Below are 27,243 nucleotides of genomic sequence, written 5' to 3' on the forward strand. Positions count from 1 at the left end.
GCCATTATTTTTGTAGATACTCCTTTGCAGTGCTGTTTTAAAAACTTCGTTTTTTTACAGATGTCCTCATAATCTCCCTGCTCTTCATGACTGTCTTTAAATCATTTCCTCATGTTTTTAAAAAAATTTCTTATTGTATAGAGAAAATTCCACTGCCATATTCCTAGGGCTTATAAAAGAACCTGCCACTTAATATATAACTGTAAAATGTATTAGGCTGGTGCAAAAGTAATTGCAGTTTTTGCTGTTACTTCCATGGCAAAAACTGCAGTTATAAAACTAAATGAGTCCGGGTGTGGTGGCTCATATCTATAATCCCAGCACTTTGGGAAGCCGAGGTGGGTGGATCACCTGACGCCAGGAGTTCAAGACCAGCCTAGCCAACGTGGTGAAACCTCATCTCTACTAAAAATACAAAATTTAGTTGGGCATGGTGGCACATGCCTGTAATCCCAGCTACTCAGGAGGCTGAGACATGAAAATCACTTGAACCTGGGAGGCAGAGGTTGCAGTGAGTCGAGATCACACCACTGCACTCCAGCCTGGTGGATAAATGATATTCTGTCTCCAAAACACACACACACGCACAAACACACACACACAAAACTAGATGAACTTCACTCTCTAGAATTGCCTTATCCTAATAAGTTCTATATTGTAATACAATCTTTGTCTATGCAATCACGCCTGACCTTTTTTTTTGAGACAGAGTCTCGCCTTGTTGCCTAGACTGTGGTGCAGAGGCATGTTCTTGGCTCACTGCAGCCTCCACCTCCTGGTTCAAGCAATTCTTGTGCCTCAGTCTCCTGAGTAGCTGGGATTACAGGCATCTGCCAGCATGCCAGGCTAGTTTTTGTATTTTTAGTAGACACATGGTCTCACCATATTGGTCAGGCTGGTTTTGAACTCCTGACTTCAAGAGATCCACCCACCTCAGCCTCCCAAAGTGTTGGGATTACAGGTGTGAGCCAACACGCCCAGTCCATGCCTTACTTTTCTTTAAATGTTTTTAGAATTTATTTGTAGTAAACTTACATGTTCGACTGTGACCTACCTCTTTTCTCAGTATAAAAACTGTGTGAAATTACTATTCTCTGCCAAAGTTTTTAATATGTTCACATCACCAAAAAATTATTGTTTATTGCTCAGAATTCAGTCCATAATAGTAGAGGCTTTTCTTTTAAGAGAGAAAACTGTCATCAAGCTTAGTCAATAATTTTATTGAATACTTTCAGCAAATAGTGGGTTATTTGAAATATTCAAACTGGTACTAAATCTTGTCTCTGTGCCAGTATTATATTTTCTGGTGGCCCGTAGTATATTTTTCGTACTTAACAATGGTGAGAGACAACTGCTGCATCTGTTCCAGTTTCCAGAGTATCTGCTAAAACAATCCATGATCCAGTTCACGTTTGTGATTCCCACTTGTATTCTTAACAGATGACATTTGATATTCAGTTAATTACTGTAGTGTTCTGGCGAAAGTGAAATTTTTCAAAATAATCTTATGGTATTTGAGTTTAGAAATTTTAAAGTAAATATTGTTAAATTGAGTTGGCTCTAAGAACCTAAAAATAAGAGAGTAAGAAAAATTCCATACTCTTAACTAAAACCCCTTTGTAGCTAGAAATCTTCAGGCTTTGTTTATATTTACCTTGAAATTTTTCATGCCAGTAAGCATTTTATGTGTGGTTCTCCTTCTTTTTTGTTACATTTTCAGGCTAACTTACTCCATTTGTTTTATGTTTTCCGGGAGTGTTATGTGGAGACAACACCTTATATACATAACAGCATTAAAGACTTTTGATTTTTCCTTGGAAAGAAAGAGAATGGTCATGGTGCGATTGATCTGAAGGTCACTTACCTTACAGCCTCAACTAGACACAACATAATGGAAACTTCAGAGTAGGCTTACGTGGTACTTGAAGAACTAAGACTGATTTCATAAAATCTATGCATTTAAGTCCAGTAAAGTGAAGCATTAGTTTTATTCTTTCTTAGCATTTACTCTTTTTTTTTTTTTTTGAGACAGAGTCTTGCTCTGTCACCCAGGCTGGAGTACAATGGCATGATCTCGGCTCACTGCAATCCTGGGTTCAAACAGTTCTCCTGCCTCAGCCTCCTGAGTAGCTGGGATTATAGGCGCCCGCCACCACACCCAGCTAATTTTTGTATTTTTAAGGTGATCTACCCGCCTCAGCCTCCCAAAGCTGGGATTACAGGCTTGAGCCACTGCACTCCGCCGTATTTACTCTCTTTTCTTTTCTTTTCTTTTTTCCCTTCCTTCCTTCCTTCCTTCTTTCTCTTTCTTTCTTTTCTTTTTTTCTCTCTCTCTCTTTCTCTCTCTTTCTTTCTGTCTCTCTTTCTCTCTCTCTCTCTTTCCTTCTTTCTTTCTTTTTTTTTTTTGAGACGGAGTTTCGCTCTTGTTACCCAGGCTGGAGTGCAATGGCACGATCTCGGCTCACCGCAACCTCCGCCTCCTGGGTTCAGGCAATTCTCCTGCCTCAGCCTCCTGAGTAGCTTGGATTACAGGCACGCGCCACCATGCCCAGCTAATGTTTTGTATTTTTAGTAGAGACGGGGTTTCACCATGCTGACTAGGATGGTCTTGATCTCTTGACCTCGTGATCCACCCACTTCGGCCTCCCAAAGTGCTGGGATTACAGGCTTGAGCCACCGCGCCTGGCCCTCCTTCTTTCTTTCTCTTTCTCTTTCTTTCATTTTTATCTTTGAGACAGAGTCTTGCTTTGTCACCTAGGCTGGAGCACAGTAGCACAATCTTGGCTCACTGCAACTTCTGCCTTTCAGGTTCAAGTGATTCTTCTGCCTCAGACTCCCTAGTAGCTGGGATTACAGGTGTCTGCCACATGTCCAGCTAATTTTTGTGTTTTTAGTAGAAACAGGGTTTTACCATTTGACTAGGCTGGGCTCGAACTCCTGACCTCAAGTGATCCACCCGCTTCAGCCTCCCAAAGTGCTGGGATTACAGGCATAAGCCACTGCGCCTGGCCGCATTTACTCTTTAGACAAAATTTTAACACACTTGGCTATCTGATTCCTGAATCAATGTAAATTAGCCAATAGCAGATTAGAAGAAGAGACATTGGAATATGCTTGTTAGCAGGCTACTCTGATGTCAGCAAGAAATATGAGTTAACTCTTCAAATGAGCAAACAGGAAACCTAATAAAGGCAGATACAAAAAATAAAAAAGCACAGTATTCAGATAGCCCTCTGGAATAACTAATCATCCCTATACACTTTAGTAGCCCTTGAAGACATTAGCACTGTGTAGTAATTGAGGTTTATAATGATAACTTAGATCAATAAATGCTCAATTGTGGTCTATAGATTTAAAAAATGAAATAAGGAAGCATATAATCCATTTCATAAAGATTTTCATCTAGAATGGCTAAAATAATACACTTTGACACTTTTTCTTTCTTTTCTTTTCTTTTTTTTTTTTTTTGAGACAGGATCTCACTCTGTCCCCCAGTCTAGAGTGCAGCGATCACAGCTCACTACAGCCTTGACCTCCTAGGCTCAGGTGGTCCTCCCACCTTAGCCTCACCACCCCATACCCACCCTACCCTGCCCCTGTAGCTGGGACTACAGGTGCATGCCACCATGCCCAGCTAATTTTTTGTATCTTTTGTAGAGATAAGGTTTCACCATGTTGCCCAGACTGATTTTGAACTCCTGGGCTCAAGTGATCTGCCTGCCTAGGCTTCCCAAAGTGCTAGGATTTTAGGCTTGAGCCCCCTGAAATTTCAGGCTTAAGCTAGCCCACATTGACACTTAAAGGGAATAAAAATTCCGTGGAAATGATTTTTTTTTGTTTCATATCTTCCTCATTGATGCTCAGTAATTATTGATCCAATAGTATATTTTCTGGGAGGGCCCAGAGTCAGATAGTGTACTTTTAGAATATATCCAGACATCTTTTAAGTATATGCCTGAATTCACTAGAGAAGTAAAGAATGTTTTTTCATCTTCTTAGAAGAAGATGAAGATGAGTAAGAGTTTGTTTATTTAAAAATATCTTTGAATGAGTTGCTTCAACGGTATTAGTCACCATAGAAATGACTTAAATTAAAAACCAAGTTGTTTAAAACAGCATGTTCATGCTGAGTGACATTCCTGATTCCCTTGGTATGACAAGTTTTGTTTTGTTTTGTTTTGTTTTTGACAGAGTCTTGCTCTGCTGCCCAGGCTGGAATGCAGTGGTGTGATCATGATTCACTGCAGCCTTCAACTCCTGGGCTCAGGCACTTCTCCCACTTCAGCTTTCCGTGCAGCTGGGCCTACAGGCTCATGCCACTATGCTTGGCTAATTTTTTCTCCCCCCCACCGCCGCTGCCCCACTTTAGTAGAGACAAGGTCTCACTATGTTGCCTAGGCTGGTCTTGAACTCCTGGGCTCAAGCAATCCTCCCACCTTGGACTCCCAAGTGCTGCGATTACAGGTGTGAGCCGCTGCAAGCCTTCATAAAGTGTAGTTTAAGATCCAAATAATTTCAAGAGGATAGAGGAAGAATTCTGAAGAAACTCTGATAAATTTTAAATTTCCATTTTTATCTGAAGACCACATTGGTGATTATCCTATTCTAGAGGTGCTAATTAGTATACTTAAATTGAGTTAGAAAGGAAAGATAACTTTCCTGTGGTTTTGGGGGATTGATTTTTATCGGGAAAGAAGCTATTTTCTCGTATAGTTCTGAAACTTTCATACTTGAACATATTTTCTTTCTGTCTGAAAGAATGTCACTAGATTCTGTTCTCTGACTAGAGAAGTAAAAGGGTCTGTTATCCTTTACTTTTTTTTTTCCCTCTTTGTTCTCCTAATCCAAATGGTAACTCTGAGTTTATAATGTAGCCCTTCCCTGGTGTGCATGGGGATATTGGGGGTGGGGAGAAAGAATATAGCCTTAAAAAAAAAACAACCATTTATGTAACTTTTTTTTTTTTTTTTTTTTTTTTGAGATGGAGTTTCGCTCTTGTTACCCAGGCTGGAGTGCAATGGCACGATCTCGGCTCACCGCAACCTCCGCCTCCTGGGCTCAGGCAATTCTCCTGCCTCAGCCTCCTGAGTAGCTGGGATTACAGGCACGCACCACCATGCCCAGCTAATTTTTTGTATTTTTAGTAGAGACGGGGTTTCACCATGTTGACCAGGATGGTCTCGATCTCTTGACCTCGTGATCCACCCACCTCGGCCTCCCAAAGTGCTGGGATTACAGGCTTGAGCCACCGCGCCCAGCCTATGTAACTATTTTAATGTCCCTTTTGTTTATTTTTACTTTTCAGAGGCAGGGTCTTGCTCTTTCAACCAGGCTGGAGTGCAGTGGTGCAGTCAAAGCTCACTGCAGCCTCAAATTCCTGGGCTCAAGCAGTTCTCCTGCCTCAGCCTCCCAAATAGCTATGGCTACAGGTGTGCATCACCATGCCTGGCTAATTTTTTTATTTTTATTTTCTGTAGAAACAGGATCTTGCTATGTTGCCCAGGCTGGTTTGGAACTCCTAGTCTCAAGTGATTCTCCTGTTTTGATCTCCCAAAGTGATTATAGCTGTGAGCCACTGTGCCCAACCCCTTTTGTTTTCTTTCTTCCTTCCTATTTCTAAAATCTTAGCATTGGTAAGGACCTGAGAATTTAGTCAAAGTAAGGCTACCCCTCCACCCTTTTTTTTTTGAGACAGCGTTTCACTCTTATTGCCCAGGCTGGAGTGCAATGGCGTGATCTTGGCTCACTGCAACCTCCACCTCCCAGGTTCAAGCAGTTCTCCTGCCTTAGCCTCCCAGGTAGCTGGGATTACATGCATGTGCCACCATGCCCAGCCACTTTTGTATTTTTAGTAGAGACGGGGTTTTACCATGTTGGTCAGGCTGGTCTTGAACTCCTGACCTCAGGTGATCTGCCCACCTTGGCCTCCCAAAGTGCTGGGATTACAGGCATGAGCCACCGTGCCTGGCCTGTAAGGACCCACTTTCTAGAAGAATCCTTTCCTTGCCATCTGCAACAGATGAGTATTCAGCTTGAATTAATATTTTTGGTGATAATAAGCTCACTATTCCCAGGCAGCTCATTTAATTATTAGGAATTTCTTCCCTTTATTTTATTTACATGAAAACTATGTCTTTGTAATTTCTGTGGACTAATTAATTTTGCCCTTAGGAATCATGTGAAAGTCGGCAGCTCTTGAAATTTGTTAGAGCAGCAATCGTACCCTGCTTTGAATTCTCTTTTTCTAGTCTAAAGATCCCGATATCATTCATTTATTTTATGATGGTTTCAAATTCCATCATTATCTTCTATCTCTGACAGATTCTTTCTCTCTAAAATAGATTGCCAAGACTGAATGTAAGATTTAAGATGCAGTATAAATACTGAGAACTGAGGGGCTTTTACTGTCTATAATATTCTGGATAGAGAATCAAATTCAGGAGGTCAGAGAATTAAGTTTGTCTTTCTCACTAGAGTAGCCCCACTGCTTACCATAGGAGTGCTCTGGTCACCTATACATCTAGAAATGCAGATAAAGATTGTAAGCTGTTTTAGAATTTCATTTCTGTTGGGGCATGTTCAATCAAGGCATTAAGATCCTTTTTTGTGTGTGAACTATTGTCAAATTGGGTAACTTCCAAGGGTGGAGGTTGGTGAGGTAGGCAAAAGCCAAATAATTCCAGGATGTAGTTTAAGTGAGGAGTGAAGAAGACTCATACAAACATAATAGCAGTAGAGAAGCCGAAAAATAGATTGGTTCTAAATATATTTTGGTGGTAGACTGTATAGGATTAACAGATGGATTTGATTAGGAAGGGAAATGGAGAACGCTGAGAGAAAGATAGCACTTAGGATTCTGGTTTGAGATACTGGATCGTATGATTGAGCCACTTATGGGAATAGGAAAAACAGAAATAAGAATTTAATTTTGGACATATTTTATTGAGATACTTTCAAGATATTTATCTCTCTTCTCTTTTTATTTTGGTTCTCTTTCTTTTTCTTTTTTTGAGATGGATTCTTGCACTGTTTCCCAGGCTGGAGTGCAATGGTACGATCTCAGCTCACCGCAATCTCCGCCTCCAGAGTTCAAGTAATTCTCCTGCCTCAGCCTCCCAAATAGCTGGGATTATAGGCATCTGCCACCACACCTGGCTATTTTTTTTCCTATTTTTATTAGAGACAGGATTTCACCATGTTGGTCAGGCTGGTCTTGAACTCCTGACCTCAGGTAATCCATCCGCCTCAGCCTCCCAAAGTTCTGGGATTACAGGCATGAGCCACTGTGCCTGGCCTTATTTTGGTTCTATTACCATTTATTGAAGTGGGCCAAGGGAAGTATATTATAAAAATGGCTTTAGGCTCAGATATGAAACTGTGTGGGTTAATGAGAAGTGTGTTAGTGAGAATAAGCTAGAGAAACTAAGGGCAGCAGGAGTTCTTAAACCTTGGTTGCAAGACTTTTCAAGTTTCTCTGCTCAGTATTAATTTCGGCTTCCCTAGGGATTCCCATTGTGAATATTCACTGATAACCTGAATTTACCCAGTCATTTGTTGAATTTCCCTCTGTCTCTAGCCTCTTCTGCCTCCACTTTATCTTCTTCCCTACTTGAAAGACTTAAGTGGCTCTCAGGAATCAATTCCTAACAGTTTAGCAGGATATTCAAGTCAATTCATAATGTTTCTTTGCCTGTCTCTCCCTGTTTTATTCCATCTTCATGTACACTCTGGAAAGAGTAAAAAGAGAAATATGTACATCAGCGGCAAACTTGAAACTGGTAGAAATAGAGGTGGTCTTGGCCAGATTGAATAGTGTGTGTATAACTTCTCAGTAGATAGGGGTTTTGTTAACAGAAAAGCATCTCTGGGGTAGAAGCATCTGAAGTACTGTGTTTTACTGAGACAGAAAGTAGCCTCAGAATTTACAATAGAATCATCACCATGTTTAATGGTTTCATGCACATGACTCTATGATCTGAGCAGATTTCTTAACCACCCAGAGTTTGTTTATTTTCTGGGAAATGAGAATGTCTACCTTGTAGAGTGGTTGTAAGACATGTAGAATAACCTGTGGCATTTAGGTACTCAACAAATTCTAGCTGCTATTATTGTTGCTGTTGGAATCTAATTTTTTTGTTTTTGAGAGATAGGGTTTAACTTTGTCACCCATGCTGGAGTGTGATGGCAGGATCATGACTCACTGTAGCCTTGACCTCTGGGGTTCAACTGATCCTCCTACCTTAGACCCTCAAGTAGCTGGGATTACAGGGGCATGTCACCACACTTGGCTAATTTTTTATTTTTTGCAGAGACAAGGTCTTTCTGTTTCCTAGTCTGGTCTCAAACTCCTGGGCCCAAGCGATCCTCTTGCCTTGGCCACCCAAAGTGCTGAGATTACAGGTGTAGGCCACCGTGCCTGGCCATGGAATTTTAAATGGTAGCTCTGTTCTAACCTTATCTCCCCCTACTGCCCTATTGTAGCCCTATTTCAACTAGTCTGGAAATTCTTGCTAATTTCTTTGGAATTACAATATATATATATATTTTTCTTTCTAAGAGAGAGAGTGAGAGAGGAAAAAAAAAATCCTAGAGGAGAAAGACTGACATGGAACAAAGGAAGGAAGAGAGAGAGTCAGAGAGAGAGAGAGTGAGAGAGAGAGAGTCAGAAAGAGAGTCAGAGAGAGAGAGTCAGAGAGAGTCAGAGAGAGTGAGAGAGTGAGAAAGAAAGAGTCAGACATAAAGAGAGTCAGAGACAGAGAGAGAGAGAATCAGAGAGAGAGAGAAAGAGAGACAGAAGTAGTCGGAATTACAGTATTCTTAAAAATACTGGTTCTCCTGCATGGAATTCCATTTGCCCATTACACTTCAAGTCTCTTTCTGTTGGCATCTATACTCCTCCCTCAAAGCATTATTTACTTATTTTTTGAGATGGAGTCTTGCTCTTTCACCCAGGCTGGAGTGCAGTGACACAATCTTGGCTCACTGCAATCTCTGCCCCCTGGGTTCAAGTGATTCTCCTGCCTCAGCCTCCCAAGTAGCTAGATCATAGGTGTGCACCACCAGATCCAGCTAATTTTTGTATTTTTAGTAGAGACGGGGTTTCGCCACGTTGGCCAGGCTGGTCACAGACTCCTGACCTCAGGTGATCTGCCCACCTTGGCCACCCAGTCTCCCTGGGATTACAGGTATGAGCCACCGTACCTGGCCCTTTTTTTTTTTCTTTCAGAGAGCTAATTTGAAGAGTAATACCTAAAATTAAATCATCAAACTTCATCCCTGTAATCATAAAGAAAATTTTGTTAATGCTGCCAAACTGCAATGTTTTTGTGAAGTTTTCCACTCAAGAAGCATTAATGGAGCACTGACTCAATGTTACAGAGATGTAAAAAAAAAAAAAAAAAAGATGAAAGATACCATTCAGTCTTTTCAGTCTGCTCAGTATATATATATATATATTTTTAAAGATTTGATTTGTCTGAAATTAACAGATGCACACTTTTAAAACAAGTGTACCTTTGATATCAGATGGGGTGTAATTCATAGAGTTTTGAGGATTAGGATTGAGATGGAATGGTAACTCATCACTTTTTTGCAGTGTTGTGTAGGTTCTTTGTTGGTTTGTTAAAATCAAAAGGCCTCTTTCTGACATGGATACCTCCTTTCGGATTTTGTATCCAGAATGAAAATAGTGTCATATACATAGGAAGAGCGTGTTTGTAGAGCATTTATCCTGTTTTTGCTGCTTGACTTCTTTGTATCTTTTCCTCTGGTTACCCGTCCTATCATTTGTAATGTGAAGAACTTGACTGCATGGTACAACTTATTTGTCAGGAGGTTTATTTGAGCTTTTAGTAAGTGATTCATAGGATTTTTTATTTTTGCTATTTTTTTTTGTTTAATTGATATTAACCTCAGAGCTAACTGAAAGTACCAGCAAGCTTTATCAGTTACATTTTATATATTCTCTCTCTCTCTCTCTCTCTCTCTCTCTCTCTCTCTCTCTCTCTTTCTCTCTCTCTCTCTCTCTCTTTTCTGGCTCTTATTAATAGCATTGCTACCCATGTGTACAGGGCTGAAAAGAATATGGATGCAAACTCTCCTTAATCATTCATTTTAATGTTTTTTCTTGTGTAGATTGAGTTGTAGCATCTTTGCTAAATACTGCATTGTTTGAATTCTTGATTGTTTTCTAGCATTTAATGTCTGGTATTATCAGAAGTTGGCTTCAGTATGTTCCAGTATGAATTCTCGAACAATGCATAACAAACATTCTTATGTTTAGCTTGTTTTTTACATATGTCCCATTATGTGGCAAAATGTCTCAATTCTGTACTGATAGATGTTATCCTCTAATTCTTCATATGTCTTAATTGGGTTTGGATCATAATCCCAAAAGATACAATCCTAAACACCATAATCCTAAATGTTAAAATCCTGAGAGTTCAAAATCCCTAAAGTCTAAATCCCTGAAGTCTAAAATCCCTAATGTCTACAATCCCCAAAATTACAATAACAGGGTAGTTGCTTCATGTGAGGCAGAACTATTACTTTGTTGTCTTTATTTGGAAATTAAATATGGCTTAAGGACATGAATATAGATGCTAAGTTGACAAGGGGTAGACTTACAGACTTAATTTTTGAGGCGTCAATTTGACTTGATTAAGGAATACCTAGAAACTGGGTGAAGTATTGTTTTGGGTATGTTCTGTGAGGATGTTTCCAGAGATTAGTGTGTAAGTCTTGTGGTTTCGGTGGGGAAGATCTGCCCTCATTTTTGGTGGGCATCATCAAATTGGCCTGGGGGCACAGAAAGAACAAATACAGAAGGAAAGTGTGTCTCTTAGAGCTGGGACAGAATTTTCTTCTGCTGCTTTGGACATCAGAACTATAGGCTTATCAGCCATTGATTGCGAGGACTTATACCACCAGTCCCCCCAGGTCTTGAGTGTGAGAGTTATACCATCAACTTTGCTGGTTCTGAGGCCTTCAGTCTTGGACTGAGCTATGCTACTGGCATCCCAGGGTCTCCAGCTTGCATACAACCTGTTGTGGAATTTCTCAGCCACCATGATCATGTGAGCCAATTCCTCTAGTAAATCCTCTCTCCTGTATCTATATACATATCATATTGGTTCTATCTCTTTGGAGAACCCTGACTAATAGAGATTTGGTACTAGAGAAGCCGAATGTCATTCCTTCTTACTGTATTCCTTACAACACAATGAAAGATCTGTGAAATGGCTTCCTCGTAGAAAGGCTGTGATATGTTAAGTGTATGAGGCTAGTTAATGGTGAAAGATAAAAGTTTAAAGGCTAATGATGATTGCTTCTGTGAAAGCAGAGTGTTGATTAATTGTAATGGCCAAACAATAACTAGACTTTCAAATGGACCGCATATACTTAACAAAATTTGTTGACCACAACCACTCTCCAAATATAAGTGCAGTGAATATTTCGAAGATCGTACAAGAAGTGAAAAATTGAGGCAAAAAATACAAGAAATCTGCCTTGCCAAATTATTCAATTGTGTACGAGTACTGCCCCTCCACACATGGTGCCGTACTTGCCTTTAAAAAATACCCTTCATTACAGAATAAAAAGAATTTGACAAGCTCAGTGACCTTCTGAACCAAAAACACTTGCCAATATTGAGGTTCCTCCGTTGTTGCAAAACATTCCTCCGTTGTTGCAAAACTATTCTTAATTAGGGACTTGGCTGTCGAAGAGGATAGACTTCTTATATTTACCACTAAATCTAACATAGCAAAACTAGCACGTTTCACTTTGGCTAATGGATGTTACTTTTGAAACTGTCCTGTTTTGTTGTCATTTTTTTAATCACTTGTATACAATACATGCCCCCATTGAATCTGAAAATTCTAGAACATATCCACTAGTTTATGTATTAGAGACTGGAAAAAGTGAAACACCTTAAAAATGCTTATTTGAAGATTTGATAGACTTGGCAGAAGAAAATGGATTTTGATTGAATCCTTAAACTGTAATGACAGATTTGGAACGAGGTGCAATCAAGGCTTCTAAAAGTGAATTTGAAAATGTTACAAATAAAGTTTTTTTTTCCATTCAGCCCCAATGCATTTGACAGGAAATTTAGATGAGTGGATTGGCCACACAGTACAGCAAGGATGAAAGCTTCAGTTTAAAAGTGCATTATGGCAGGCTCACATTATCCCAGCAGTTTGGTAGGCTGAGGTGAGAAGATCACTTGAGCCTAGGAGTTTGAGACCAGTCTAGGCAACATGGTGAAACCCTGTCTGTCCCCAAAATACAAAAACAAATTAGCCAGACTTGGTGGTGCGTGCCTGTAGTCCTAGCTACTTGGGAGGCTCAGGTAGGAAGATGGTTTGAACCAGGAGATGGAGGTTGCAATGAGTTGAGATTACCCCATTGCACTCCAGCCTGGGCCACAGAGCTAGACCCTGTCTCAAAAAAATAAATTAAAAAAAAAAAATTTAAGTGCATTATGATGTCGCTAGGGGAGAGTTGAGAAAAAATAAATAAAAGTGCATTATGGCTATGTTGGCTCACTCCTGTAATCTCAGCACTTTGGGAGGCCAAAGCAGAAGGATTCCTTGAGCCCAGGAGTTTGAAACCAGCCTGGGCAACATGGTTAAACCCCATCTTTCCAAAAAATATTTTTAAAAAAATCAGCTGGGCATGGTTGTGTATACCTATGTGATATGTTCTAGCTACTTGGGAGGCTGACATGGGAGAATTGCCTGAGCCCAGGAAGTCGAGGTTGCAGTGAGCTGAGATTGTGCCACTGTACTCTAGTCTGGGTGGAGTGAGAACCTGTCTCACACACACAAAAAGTGCATTATTTTCATTTGTAAAGTGCATTGGTATTCCTTCCAGTGATGACATTCCAGGGTGCTTTTTTTTTTTTTTTTTTTTTTTGAGATGGAGTCTCACTCTGTCACCCAGGCTGGAATGCAATGGTGCAGTCTCAGCTCACTGCAACCTCCACTTCCCAAGGTCAAGCGATTCTCCTGCCTGAGCCTCCCGAGTAGCTGGGATTACAGATGTCCACCACCAAGCCCTGCAAATTTTTGCATTTTTAGTAGAGATGGGGTTTCACCACATTGGCCAGGCTGGCCTCAAACTCCTGACCTCAGGTTATCCACCCATCTCAGCCTTCCAAAGTGCTGGGATTACAGACGTGAGCCACCATGCCTGGCCTCCAGGAGCTTTTTATAAATTAAAGCTGCATCTGTCTGAAGAAGCTGAAGTTACTGACTGATTCAAAAATAATTGTGTGCACAGTAGGATAAGAAGACACACAATGGTGTTGCTGTTCAATCACCAGTATTGTTTCTGCCAAATTTGTGGTCTGCATATGAGTGCATGTGAAATGGATTTCTGCATGCCTAAAATAACATATAAGCATGGCACAAAGGATGAGAAAATTTAACAGGAAATGCTCATGTCCATGTATGTCAAATCATAGAAGAATTTCAAAAAGAGCAGCACCACCCTGGTGCAGTGGCTCGCGCCTGTAATCCCAGCACTTTGGGAGGCTGAGGCAGGCAGATCACGAGGTCTAGAGATTGAGATTATCCTGGCTAACTTGGTTAAAACCCTATCTCTACTAAAAATACAAAAAATTAGCCGGATATGGTGGCAGGTACCTGTAATCCCAGGAGGCTGAGGCAGGAGAATCACTTGAACCCAGGAGGCGGAGGTTGCAGTGAGCCAAGATTGTGTCACTGCACTCCAGTCTAGGTGACAGAGCACGACTCCCCAAAAAACCAAAAAACAAAAAGAGCAGCACCATGTATAAAATGAATGTGAATGTATTCTCTGAGAAGAGCCATGCTCTACAAGAAAAAAAGCAGCTATTCATTGCAATCCAAGACTTCAAAATATAGTTGATTGTGAAAGTCTGCCTGCTCTTATGGGTTGCCTCTGCACAATTGCCCATAATCTATCACTGTAATATACTTTTTCGTATGTTGAGTTTTCTTTTTAGTTTTTAAAAGCTTTTCCCCCACTTTTTCAAATTGCCATCATTATTTTTTATAATTTGCTGTGTTTCATTTTTACATCATTTCCATTATTGAAGGTATAAATTGTTTAAAGACTTTTAGAGAGTTCGAGTGCATTATTTGCAAATTTGGCACCACAAGGTGCATTTTCACAACATTGACTGTGTGTGTAACATTGTACATGTATATAAAATGCTCTTTGGGCAACTGTAAGATGTGGTGGTAACCCATCATGGTTTTTGATTGATCTTAAGACTTAGGTTGTTTGTTGTGGTATTTCAGATGACTGCAGTTATATAAGCTATTTTTTTTATGAATACACCCTGTCTGCTCATAACTTACACTCATATGACTGTCGTTAGTAGACCTGAGTGTTTATGCTTGCAAAATATATATGTTGTTTTTGCCTATTTTGTCATGTAAAGTGGACTGTGCAGTGTTCTGTTGTGTGTGTTTTTACGTTTCTCAAATAAATCCCCATGTAAATAAGTATTTTTTTTTTTTTTTTTTTTTGAGACAAGGTCTTGCTCTGTCACCCAGGCTGGAGTGCAGTGGCATGATCTTGGCTCACTGCAACCTCCGCCTCCTGGGTTTAAGCAGTTCTCCCACCTCAGCCTCTCAAGTAGCTGGAATTATAGGCACCTGCCACCACGCCTGGTTAATTTTTGTATTTTTAGTAGAGACAAAGTTTCACCATGTTCATCAGACTGGTCTCAAACCCCTGACCTCAAGTAATCTACCCTCCTTGGCCTCCCAAAGTACTGGGATTACAGGCATGAGCCACGATGTCTGGCCGTAAATAAATATCTTAAAAAAAATTTTTTTTTAATTCTTTTTTCACGGCCAGGCACGGTGGCTCATGCCTGTAATCCCAGCACTTTGGGAGGCTGAGGCAAGCAGATCACCTGAGGTCAGGAGTTTTGAGACCAGCCTGGCCAACATGGCGAAACCCCGTTTCTACCAAAAATACGAAAACTAGCCATGCGTGGTGGCGGATGCCTGTGGTGGTGGATGCCTGTAATCCCAGCTACTCGAGAGGCTAAGGCAGGAGAATTGCTCAAACCCAGGAGGCGGATGTTGAAGTGAGCTGAGATTTCACCATTGTACTCCAGCCTGGGCAACAGAGCAAGACTCCATCTCAAAAAAAAAAAATTCTTTTTTCCAGAATTATATTTTTGGGATTTTGATGTTTCGGGATTCAACACTGAGGATTATGCTATTGAGGATTGTGTCTTTTGGGATTCTGATTGGCTCCTGTCTTAATTATTCCTTCCTACATGTGGCAAAGAGATCATATCAATGGAGATGCCCAGAACACTGAATCTGGGTACTTATCACAGCTGGGTAGGAAACTTGGAATTGCTATAGCTCTGTGGTTAAAGATTACAAGGTCAGATTAAGCGCCAAAAAGAGTTCTTAAAAATGTTAATGGTTGACTTTTTTTTTTTTTTTTTTTTTTTTTTTTGAGACGGAAGCTCTCTCTGTCTAGGCTAGAGTGCAATGGCGTGATCTTGGCTCACTGCAACCTCCACCTCCTGGGTTCAAGCAATTCTTCTGCCTCAGCCTCCTGAGTAGCTGGGATTACAGGCGCCCACCACCGTACCCAGCTAATTTTTGTATTTTTAGTAGAGACAGCGTTTTGCTGTATTGGCCAGGCTGGTCTGGTTTCAAACTCCTGACCTCAGCCTCAGCCTCCTCAGCCTACCTCAGCCTCCCAAAGTGCTGAGATGGTGGGTGTGAGCCACCGCGCCCTGCCACTTTTCACATTTTATATGTTACATCACTGGCTTCTTTCATTAATTAACAAGCATTTGTTGAGCATTTATTGTGTCAAGTATTTCCCACTGTTCATATTCTTCTAAGTGCAGCTTTTTACAATCTTTTATTTCTTAGGCATTTTGAGGTACATTCCCAAAGTCTTTGTAATAGTGGTTTTCTGTGCTTCCTACTCAAAATGTGCAGAGTGGGCCAGCAGCATTGGCAACATCTTAATAGAATTGTAGACCCCATTCCAGACCTATTGAATCAGACCCCTTATAGTAAAGACCTCTTCATGGGAATTCTAACAGGCGTACCTTGTTTACTCAGCCATCACTCTCAACTCCTCGTGGGAGGGACTGTGCAGGTGAATGAGGTGGGAACTGGAGTGCACAAGGGCTGGAACCAGCTAGCTGCTTTGGTGCTGGCAGGACCCAAGGCTGTGCCGGCCCCGCAGCAATATCCAGGAGGTGGTATCTGCATCCCTTGAAGCCCCAGAGGGTGTGTTACAGTGCTCTTTTAGCTTTTACATCTGCGGACAGCTTAAGTGTTAGCAGCTCAGTGTGCCCTTTGCCATTTCGAGTGAGGGGCTGCCCTCTTGAAAAGGCAAAGGGCCCACTGAGCTGACAACAGTGTGACAGCCTGTTGTATCTGCACACGTGGCTCCCATGCTCTTGTCCAGCGTCCAGGAAAAATGAGGTCACAGGAATGAATTGAAGGATGGTAAATACGAGGGATTTTATTGCCAGTGAAAGTGGCTTTCAGCGGGGAGCTGAAAAGGGACTGGGAGTGGTTAGATAATCTTTCCCTGAAGTAAAGCCATCTCCAGCCAGATTCTTCTCCGAAGTTACACCATCAAGCTAGACCTCCAAAGTCAAGCTGCTTCTCTTTGACATCCAGCCATAGTCCCTGATGTCCAGCTGCTTCTCCTCTCTGCCTGCTGAGTCTGGGGTTTTTATAGGCACAAGATGGGGTAAAATGGGGCCATGAATGGTTTAGGAAAAGGCAACAGTCCAGCAGGAAAACGGGGATATAAGTTCTCACTTTGGGCTGCAGTTTCAGGCTTTTCTGCTTGAGGGTGGGGTTTCGTCAGAGACACGTCCTTTTCTGCCTGGAATTTCTCTGCCCCGCTGTCTTTATCAAGAGTAGTTTGCCACCTACTAGCAGCATGACCCAGAGGGAAGTTATTCTCTGAGTTTCAACTTCCTCAGCTATAAGATTACTGATTCCTCTTTCCTTATAGGATTGTTGAAAGGCTTAATTGAGATAACATAGATAATGCCCGACATGGGGCCCAGCACAGAAATAGTACCCAATATACGTTTGCTTCTTTCCCTTTTCACTGCTTTGTTCCATGTGTATACAATTATTCTAGGTTTAGCTCATACTTTAAATAAAAATTTTTTTGAATTTTTCTTTCATTTTACTCGCTAAAGTTGAAACAAGAATGTAAACTCCATGATGACATAGACCTTGGCTGTTTTCTTTACTATTGTGTGTCTAGCACCTAGCATCAGTCCTGTGCTAGGTGCCTGATAAGAATTTGTTGAATGAATCAATTAGTATCATGCATTTGAAGTAAATTTACTTGAGTAAATTTAGAGAATGCCTTTGCAGTTTATATTTGTCAGATGTATTCAGTGAAATCAATTTATTTTTTAAAAACTTAGTGGTTTTTGGTTTTTTTTTGAGACAAGTTCTTGTTCTGTCACCTACGTTGGCATGGAGTGGCATGATCATGGCTCACTGTAGCATCAGCCTCCTGGATTGAAGTGATTCTCCTGCCTCAGCCTCCCAAGTAGCTGGAACTACAGGCACATGCCACCCATGCCTGGCTAATTTAAAATTTTTTTTATGAATATGATGTCTTGCTATGTTGCCCAATCTAGTCTTGAACTCCTGAGCTCAAGTGATCCTCCTGCCTCAGTCTCCCAAAGTTCTGGGATTACAGGCGTGAGCCACCATGCCCAGCCCCCAAAAACTTTAATTAATACTTAATTGTCAGATACTATTCTAGGCATTGGGTATACAGTGATTTAAAAAAAAGGGGGTCAAGGTTTGTGTCCTTTGGAACTTATATTTTAGCTGGAGAGAGGGAAGAAAGACAATAAACTGGTAAACAAATATGTTAACAAAATAATTGCAGATAATAAGTGCAGTAGTCCCGTGAGGGTTTCTGGGGGCATGAAGGCCACTACTTTTAGCTAGGTTATGTGGGGAGGCCTGGTAAGACATAAGACAGTAATGATATGAAGGAGACTAGCCTTCAAATAACCATGAGAAGAGCATTGTAAATAGAACAGCATGTGTGAAGGGCCTGAGGAGGGAATGAGCTAAATATACTTTGTTCATTCATTCAGATTGTTAACATCCAGATAAAGTTACTTCACTTAGGCTGGTCCAGTGCAGTGGTGCTTACAACTAATTGATCACAACCAGTTACAGATTTCTTTGTTTCTTCTCGACTCCCACTGCTTCACTTCACTAGCCTTAATTTTTTTTTAATTACTTTATTTACTTAATACAGAGAATATGAGAAGACAGTGTAAATGTTGCTTTGTCAGTGATGGGGAGGAAGTACTTTTAATTATGGCAATGAATCAAAGCATAAGATCATCAATAGTCAACTTCATTGCCCAGTGCTTTCAAAGTCCCCACGTGTGTTGGTTATTCTTTTATTTTTTTTGAGACGGAGTTTCGCTCTTGTTACCCAGGCTGGAGTGCAATGGCGTGATCTTGGCTCACCGCAACCTCCACCTCCTGGGTTCAGGCAATTCTCCTGCCTCAGCCTCCTGAGTAGCTGAGATTATAGGCATGCACCACCATGCCCAGCTAATTTTCTGTATTTTTAGTAGAGATGGGGTTTCGCCATGTTGACCAGGATGGTCTCCATCTCTTGACCTCGTGATCCACCCGTCTCGGCGTCCCAAAGTGCTGTGATTACAGGCATGAGCCACTGCGCCCGGCTGGTTATTCTTTAGTAAAATAGGTGTGACAATGCTCGTTGGCTGTTATTGTGAGGCTGGACTGATAATACTGGGGTTTTGAGATCAAGAGGCTAGAGGCCAAGAAGTTTGAAATATGTAAGGTCAACTGCCTGCTTTCTTTTCCTTCCCTATGAGTGAATCAACACTTCCTAAGTTTTTCTTCTCTATCTCACTTCTCTATTGTTAGTTTCACTTCTTACTCTTAAAAATGCTGAGCTTTTGGCCGGGCGCGGTGGCTCAAGCCTGTAATCCCAGCACTTTGGGAGGCCGAGGCGGGTGGATCACGAGGTCAAGAGATCGAGACCATCCTGGTCAACATAGTGAAACCCTGTCTCTACTAAAAATACAAAAAATTAGCTGGGCATGGTGATGCGTGCCTGTAATCCCAGCTACTCAGGAGGCTGAGGCAGGAGAATTGCCTGAACCCAGGAGGCGGAGGTTGCGGTGAGCCGAGATCGCGCCATTGCACTCCAGCCTGGGTAACAAGAGTGAAACTCTGTCTCAAAAAAAAAAAAAAAAAATGCTGAGCTTTTAAAATCATATTTATCAGGAGGAAAAAAGAGACTGAAAAGCTTAAAATGGGATACCTCTGAGAGAGGATGTAATTTGGAATTATAACATGAAAACCTAAGAAAATTTTTTGCAATTATTTCAGCTGTATACTTGTCATTGCTGTTGTCTGGTCTTACAAGAAACTCAGAATTTTACTTTTGCAATTTAATAGAGAAGTCTCTGTATTCTAAGAAATGTAAAGAAAAAGAACAATAAAGACTTGGGGAACTTTTAAATTTCATCGTCTCTTGAGGTGTAAAAAATTTTGCAGGGAATAATTCCTGCAAATCCTATACCTTCAGATTGATACCCTCGAAGGACACTAAACACAATCCTTTTTAAAGGAAGGATAAAACTGTATTTACTATATACAGTTCTGAGCATTGGATTTAATATGTGATGCATTTCACTAAGGTGGCCTCAGTGGGTACTGTTTTAAACTACTCTCTCTATATGCATTATCTTTAGTGACTCAAGACATTAATATTTTATTCAGGATGTGTAGATATTTTTGTACTTTAATGGAAAACCTCATGTTTAATGGGTTGGAATTCTGTTTGTTGGCAATTGAATACTTAAGTATATTAATTTTTTAGGGTTTAGGGTTTTGCCAACAGTAATGTGTTTTGCTTATAAGAGCCTCCCTTTTCTGTCTTCTTTTTAATAGCAACATCATGACAACAGAGAAGAGTTTAGTGGCTGAGGCTGAAAACTCACAGCACCAACAGAAGGAAGAGGGCGAGGGGGCCATAAACTCAGGCCAACAAGAACCTCAGCAGGAGGAATCTTCTCAAACAGCAGCTGAAGGAGATAATCAGTGTGAACAGAAGCTGAAAGCTTCTAATGGAGACACTCCTACACATGAAGACTTGACCAAGAACAAGGAGCGGACATCAGAAAGCAGAGGCCTTTCACGACTGTTCTCCTCGTTTCTTAAAAGGCCCAAATCTCAGGTGTATGAGGAAGAAGGCAAAGAAGTAGAGTCAGATAAAGAAAAAGGTGAAGGAGGTCAGAAAGACATAGAATTTGGAACCAGTCTTGATGAAGAGATCATTTTAAAAGCCCCAATTGCAGCTCCTGAACCTGAACTCAAAACAGATCCATCTTTGGATCTTCATTCATTAAGCAGTGCTGAAACACAGGTAAAGATATGTGGATATGGGAGGTGGGCATAAGGAAGGCAGGTTATACACTTTATTTTTCATTTAAGAGTATTTGGTTTTATTTCTTACTAGTCGACTTAGGTATTGAGAGTGATAAGTAACATGAAGCTTTATGGTTTCTACTCTTTTTTTTTTTTTTTTTTGAGTCTTGCTCTTTTACCTAGGCTGGAGTGCAGTGGCGTGGTCACAGTTCACTGTAACCTCCACCTCCTGGGTTCAAGCTATTCTCCTGCCTCGGCCACCTGAGTAGCTGAAATTACAGGCGCTGGCCGCTAATGCCCAGCTAAATTTTGTGTTTTTAGTGGAGATAGGGTTTTGTCATGTTGGCCATGCTGGTCACAAACTCCTGACCTCAGGTGATCTGTCCATCTCAGCCTCCCAAAGTGCTGGGATTACAGGCATGAGCCACCATACCCTGCCTATAGTTTCTACTCTAAAGAAATTAATGTAGTAATTGGAAACTTACTTTTTAAAAAGCTACATTTTATATGTTTATGTAAAGGGTCTTGCTATTTTGCCCAGGCCAATCTCAAATTCTTGGGCTCCAGTGATCCTCCTGCCTCAGCCTCCTGAGCAGCTGGCATTACAGGTGTACACCACCATGCCTGTTTACTCTTTTTTTTTTTTTTTTTTTGAGACGGAGTTTCCCTCTTGTTACCCAGGCTGGAGTGCAATGGCACGATCTCGGCTCACCGCAACCTCCGCCTCCTGGGTTCAGGCAATTCTCCTGCCTCAGCCTCCTGAGTAGCTGGGATTACAGGCATGCGCCACCAAGCCCAGCTAATTTTTTGTATTTTTAGTAGAGACGGGGTTTCACCATGTTGACCAGGATGGTCTCGATCTCTTGACCTCGTGATCCACCCGCCTCGGCCTCCCAAAGTGCTGGGATTACAGGCTTGAGCCACCGCGCCCGGCTAACTGTTTACTCTTTATAGATCAAAGAACAGAAAAGGAAAAAAAGTATCAAATAAGTGTGTTCACCCCACATATCATCTTATTATAATAATGGAACAAATTGAAGATTTTCCATGAGAGAGGAAAAGAAAATGAGGTGGTTTAGAGTTCATTTTTGTGGAATTAATAGGAACAGGATAGTTATCAGCAGATAGGGTTCTTTTACATAAATCTTCCTAAAAGCTGTGTGATAAATTCAAGCCATCTGGAGGATGTGATAGATTTGAGTCATGTCTGCCTTATATCGGTCATCGTCTTTATTAGATCATATTACCACAGAGTGTAGATATAAATGAGGAAGTCTAGTTCTTTCAATTACCTGTGTAATGTATATTAGTCTGGGGCCTTAATTGTGCATAGCATTGTTAAGCTAAACACGAGTTGTGAGTCTGTTTATTTGTCCAAAAAAATGGGAAAACATTAGTACTGTAACTCAGTTTTCTTAGCATCTCATTCATTTTCAGCCTTACTATTACAAATTAAGAATTATTTTCAAAGTCTTCTTATTTCTGAAGCATGTGAACATTATCTGTGTTGTTAAAGGTATAAGTCCTTTTAGAACTCTGACAGTGTTGGGAGGATAGAAAGTGTAAGTCCTACATGTTTCTATTATAGGTTTGAGATTTGGACTCCATAGTTTTTTTAGAGTCTTATTAGAATATTACATGTATTTCTAGAACTATTACTTGTATATTCAAAGTGCAGAGGGTAAAATTTAGGATAAAATTATAATTACACACTTGCGATTAGTGAAACAAGGTTGAAAGCAAGATTTAGAGGGTTTAAATCAGAGAAGTCACACTTTTCACTATCAGTTTCCTTCTCTGTACAATGGGGATAATAATATTCACCTCCTTTGGGACTGAAAGGATTAAAAGAGAGAAATGAGTGAAGCTCTTAAAACATTGCCTGGCATTTAATAAGTACTCAATGAATGTTAGCTAGTAAATAATGTTAGCTAATAAAGGCAAAGAAACCATACTTATCTTAATACCATTTTATTTTAGGAATACCAAAAGAATTAAATTATCTTTCAGGAAGCCTGGTACTTTCAAGAGTTTTTAAAATTCCCTCCTTCCCTTCCTCCTTCCTTTTCTCTTTTCCTTCCTCCCTTTCTCCTTTCCTCCCTCCCTCCCCTTATTTATTTATTTTCTTCTTTGTTTCTTTTTTGACAGGATCTCTCTCTGTCACCCAGCCTAGAATACAGTGGCGCAATCATGGCTCACTACAACCTCAGCCTCCTGGGCTCAAACTATTCTCTCATCTCAGCCTCCTGAGTAGTTGGGACTACAGGTGCACGCCACCATGCCCAGCTAATTTTTAAAATTTTTTGCAGAGACAGTCTTGCTTTGTTGCCCAGGCTGGTCTCGAACTCTGCACTCAAGCAATTCTCCTGCCTCAGCCTTTCCAAGTGCTGGGATTGCAGGCGTGAGCCACTGTGCCTGTCCTCAAGGGGTTTTTAAGTGCTTTTTTCTCCTTCAGCTTTATATAGGGGAAAATCCATATCTTGTTTTAGTTAACATTTGAATTAGAACTTGTCTGTATTGTCTAAAGGTCATAGATTTGTACTCAAGCTGACATAGATGATGGACGAAGTTAATTTTAGATTTAACTGAAATCTCATTCATTAAGATTTAATTCAGAATTGAATAAATTGTCCATGGGTGTTTGTCTTCATGTGGAGAAAAAGAAACGATATTGTTAATAAAATTTCAAGGAGATATTATTTAAAGTAATGAACTATTTTAGGCCTTTTGGAAACTAATATTTATAGTCAAAACCTTGTAGATCAGAGCCTTCTATATAAATGTATATATATTTATATTTAAGTATATAATATATATAAATAGAGGATTGTATCAGTCTTCATCTAGAGTAGGTTGGATTTTTTTTTTTGGAAGCCTATATAAATTTTTAATGTTTATTTATTCATTCAACAAATATTTATTGAAAATCTACCATTTGTGCTAGGCCTTAGGCAGAATGTACCTTGGTAAATAAAAACCAATAAGGTAAAGAGGTTTAAAATCATGGATTTTTACCAATATGGTAAAGAGGTTTAAAATCATGGATTTTGGGGCCAAGCATGGTGGCTCATGCCTGTAAGTCCAGCACCCTGGGAGACTGAGTGGGGAGGATCATTAGAGTCCAGGAGTTTGAGACCAACCTGGGCAACATGGAGAAACACCATCTCTACAAAAAATAAAAAAACTAGCTAGGCGTGGTGGCTCGCCTGTAGTCCCAGCTACCTGGGATGCTGAGGTGGGAGGATCACTTGAGTCTGAGAGATTGAGGCTGCTTTGAGCCATGATTATGTCACTGCACTCCAGCCTGGGTGACAGAGTGAGACTCTGTCTCAAAAAAAAAACACCAAAAACAAAAACAAATTATGGATTCTGAAGTCAGACTGGTATGTGACTTATTAATTGTATGATCCTAGACAAGTTACTTTCTCTGGCATCAGTTTTACAACCCTGTGGGGCAGGTGCTATTATCTTCCCTCTGCCAAGTGGGTATATAGTAACAGTACCTGCCTCACAGGATAGTTACAAGGATTGAGTTCATATAAATAATTTTCTTAGAATAGTAACTGGTCCATTGTAATTGTTGTTTAAATGTTTGGTAATATTATTATTATAAAACAGACGTGATTTCTACCCTTGAGGACTTTAATCTAGGAAACAAAAAAGTAGTAAATAAAAATAATTATTTATTGTAATAAGTTATGAAGACACCAGAGTACTGATATGAAAGACAGTAGAGTGGGCATAGATAGGATAGCCCTGTGAAGGGCTTCCTTGAGGTTGCAGTGAAAGGGTCTGTGAGAGATGGGAAGGAGTCTTTTAGATTACTTCCAGTATTTAATGCAGGCGTCAAATAATTTAATCTTTTTTCCTAATTGTCAACCATATATTCTTTTAAAAAAATTTTTTTCCAACTGTTACACAAAGAAGTAACATATTCTTTTAAAAGAAAAGAATTAGTGGGATTTAGTTAAAAATTTGTCAGTGGTTTTGTTGCGTTGAAAGTAAAAGTAAAAATGTATGCCAGAAATGTTGTCCTACCCATCAGTGTTATTTCAAGATGATTTAAGATTGCACCAAGGACTCTTTGTTCGTTGAATCTTCTTTGCATTTAACATTATTAATATTGAGTAGAAAGGTGTTAACTGGTAGTTAAAATTTTTAGCCTACTACATATCTTTGCTTAATGATGTAAAATTGGTCCTAAGCATTTCTCTTAGAATTAAAATTAATTTAAAATTTAGAATATGAAACAAATAACATCTTATTTTGCAGTTTGTAAGGCTACCTTGCTAAAATTGAGGAGCATGGGGCAGAGACAATAATGTTTTGTTAAACTTTAATAATAGGATGTAATATCGTGGTCAGGAAGAATATATAATGCTGAGAGCAGTAGATTGGTGTCCTCTGGTTTACCTGAAACCTTCATTTATTGACTTGATGTGATTCTACCTGAGAAGGTTTTGTTTTGTTTTGTTTTGAGATGGAGTCTTACTCTGTCGCCAGGCTGGAGTGCAGTGGTGTGATCTCAGCTCACTGCAACCTCCACCTCCTGGGTTCAAGTGATTCTCCTGCCTCAGCTTCCTGAGTAGCTGGGACTACAGGTCTTGCTCTGTTGCCCACACCACCACACCCAGCTATTTTTTTGTATTTTTAGTAGAGACGGGGTTTTACCTTGTTGGGCAAGATAGTCTGGATCTCTTGACCTCGTGATCTGACTGCCTCAGCCTCCCAAAGTGCTGGGATTACAGGCATGAACCACCACATTTGGCTAAGAAATTTTAATAATAGCAAAGTCTGTCATCATATGGAGGATGATAATATTTTTATAGAAAAATAATTATTTAATATTTATGTCACATACATCTGTTTTAATAGTTTTTCTTTATTTCATGCTTTTATTGGTAAGATTATTATAGGTAAAAGCATATATGGTATGTTTTGTGAAATGTCTTTATTACTGACTTGGTGATGTCATGGATATGTAGCCTGCTCAGGAAGAACTCAGAGAAGATCCAGATTTTGAAACTAAGGAAGGAGAAGGACTTGAAGAGTGCTCCAAAATAGAAGTGAAAGAAGAAAGCCCTGAATCAAAAGCAGAAAGAGAATTTAAAGCTTCCCAGAAATCAGTCAGAAAACACAGGAACATGCACTGCAAGGTTTCTTTGTTGGATGACACAGTTTATGAATGTGTTGTGGAGGTGAGTACATTTTCATTTCCAACAATCAGAACTGTTACAGGTTGTTTCATCTAGAGTTGGGTAAGTCGTGATTTTGCCCATGATAAGACTCACCCTAATGATTATTCTTTTTTTTTTTTTTAAGACAGAGTCTCACTCTGTCACCCAGGCTGGGTGCAGTGGCCCAATTTTGGCTCACTGTAGCCTCTAAATCCCACGTTTAAGCAATCTTTCTGTCTCAGCCTCCCAAATATCTGGAATTACAGCGGTGTGCCACCACAGTTGGTTAATTTTTTATATTTTTAATAGAGACAGGGTTTCACCATTTTGGCCAGGCTGATCTTGAACTCCTGGCCTCAAGTGATCTGCCCACCTTGGCCTCCCAAATTACTGGGATTACAGGCATGAGCCACTGCACCCGGCTTCTAATGATTATTTCTGTGGATGGAAGTTTTAATGGTCATTTTCTGGAGGTAGGGTTATGGGAAGATTATGAGTCTTTAAGCCCAGTAGATGCCATTTCTTAAAATTTTCTACTATTTTCTGAAAGAATAAATGATTGAATCAGGATTGAAGAATAATATCTGAGTTATTCAGTTACTCTTTTTGCTCCTTCAGGGCAAATTGAAATTTTAAAAAATTATATATTTTTCAAACAAGAACAGTAGTTCTTCATTATGATATGACTGATATATAAGCAATTGTTGTAATTGTTGGTGGTAACAGCTTTTATTGACAAAGCGTATAATTCACATATATGTGCAACAAATTATTTTATTTATTTATGTTTTTGAGACAGGGTCTTGCTCTGTTGCCCAGGTTGAAGTGCCCAGGTTGAAGTGCAGTGGCACAGTGATAGCTCACTGCATTCTCAACTTCCTGGACTCAGGTGATCCTCCCACCTCAGCCTCCTAAGTAGCTGGGACTACAGGCACATACCACAACACCTGGCTAATTTTTTTTAATTTTTGTAGAGACAAGGTCTCATCATGTTGACCGGGTCACTATCAAACTCCCAGCCTCAAGCAATCCACCTGCCTCAGCCTCCCAAAGTGCTGAGATTATAGGCATGAGCCACTGCACCCAGCCTTTTTTCTTAATCAAATTATTTATGTGCAAATGCAAATATGTTCAAGCACAAATCATCTAAAATATTATGCTGTATTTACTAATAGGTATTCTCTAAGTTTTAAAAGTGAAATCAAGAAAGATATAATTATACTTTGAAACAGGTACTATACACCTAACTAGAGACTTAGGGTCTGCATTTTCTGCTTCTTGCACTAATTTAGAGGTGGGGAAAGCTATTTTACACTCATTCTTCCCATTCAGACCTAGATTAAAATATGTTATATATCTTATATATGAAGTCTCTTATATATGAAGCCCTTGGGGACAGATGTGATTTAGAATTCAGAATATTTTGGATTTTAGCAAGGCAATAAGTATATATCCTGCATATTTTATAATATACCCAGCAGTGTCTGTAGTAGCACCCACATGATCAAACATAGTATTTCTATGGCAAAATATATGAAGATTCATTATAAGGTGGATAAATGAAGATTATAAATAGTCTCTTTACAGTTCAAATCAAAATCTGCCATCTGGATTTTAAT

At 40.0% G+C, this 27,243-nt stretch overlaps 1 protein-coding gene across 30 annotated transcripts in view; it reads left to right on the forward strand.

Annotated features, from left to right (window-relative positions):
- Positions 1-27,243, forward strand: part of EPB41 (erythrocyte membrane protein band 4.1) — a 237,568-nt gene that overhangs the window by 76,804 nt on the left and 133,521 nt on the right. For 29 of the 30 annotated variants that reach the window (XM_074380399.1, XM_074380398.1, XM_074380394.1 and 26 more), the window contains exons 2-3: positions 19,971-20,445; positions 25,433-25,645. In XM_074380399.1, coding sequence (XP_074236500.1) covers positions 19,978-20,445; positions 25,433-25,645 — 681 coding nt within the window. In that variant the 5' untranslated portion in view covers positions 19,971-19,977. The remainder of the gene's footprint in view (positions 1-19,970; positions 20,446-25,432; positions 25,646-27,243) is intronic. The other variant, XM_074380406.1, reaches the window with a different exon arrangement.

The sequence above is a fragment of the Saimiri boliviensis genome, chromosome 11 (genome assembly GCF_048565385.1).
Source record: "Saimiri boliviensis isolate mSaiBol1 chromosome 11, mSaiBol1.pri, whole genome shotgun sequence".
Classification (NCBI taxonomy): Eukaryota; Metazoa; Chordata; class Mammalia; order Primates; family Cebidae; genus Saimiri; species Saimiri boliviensis.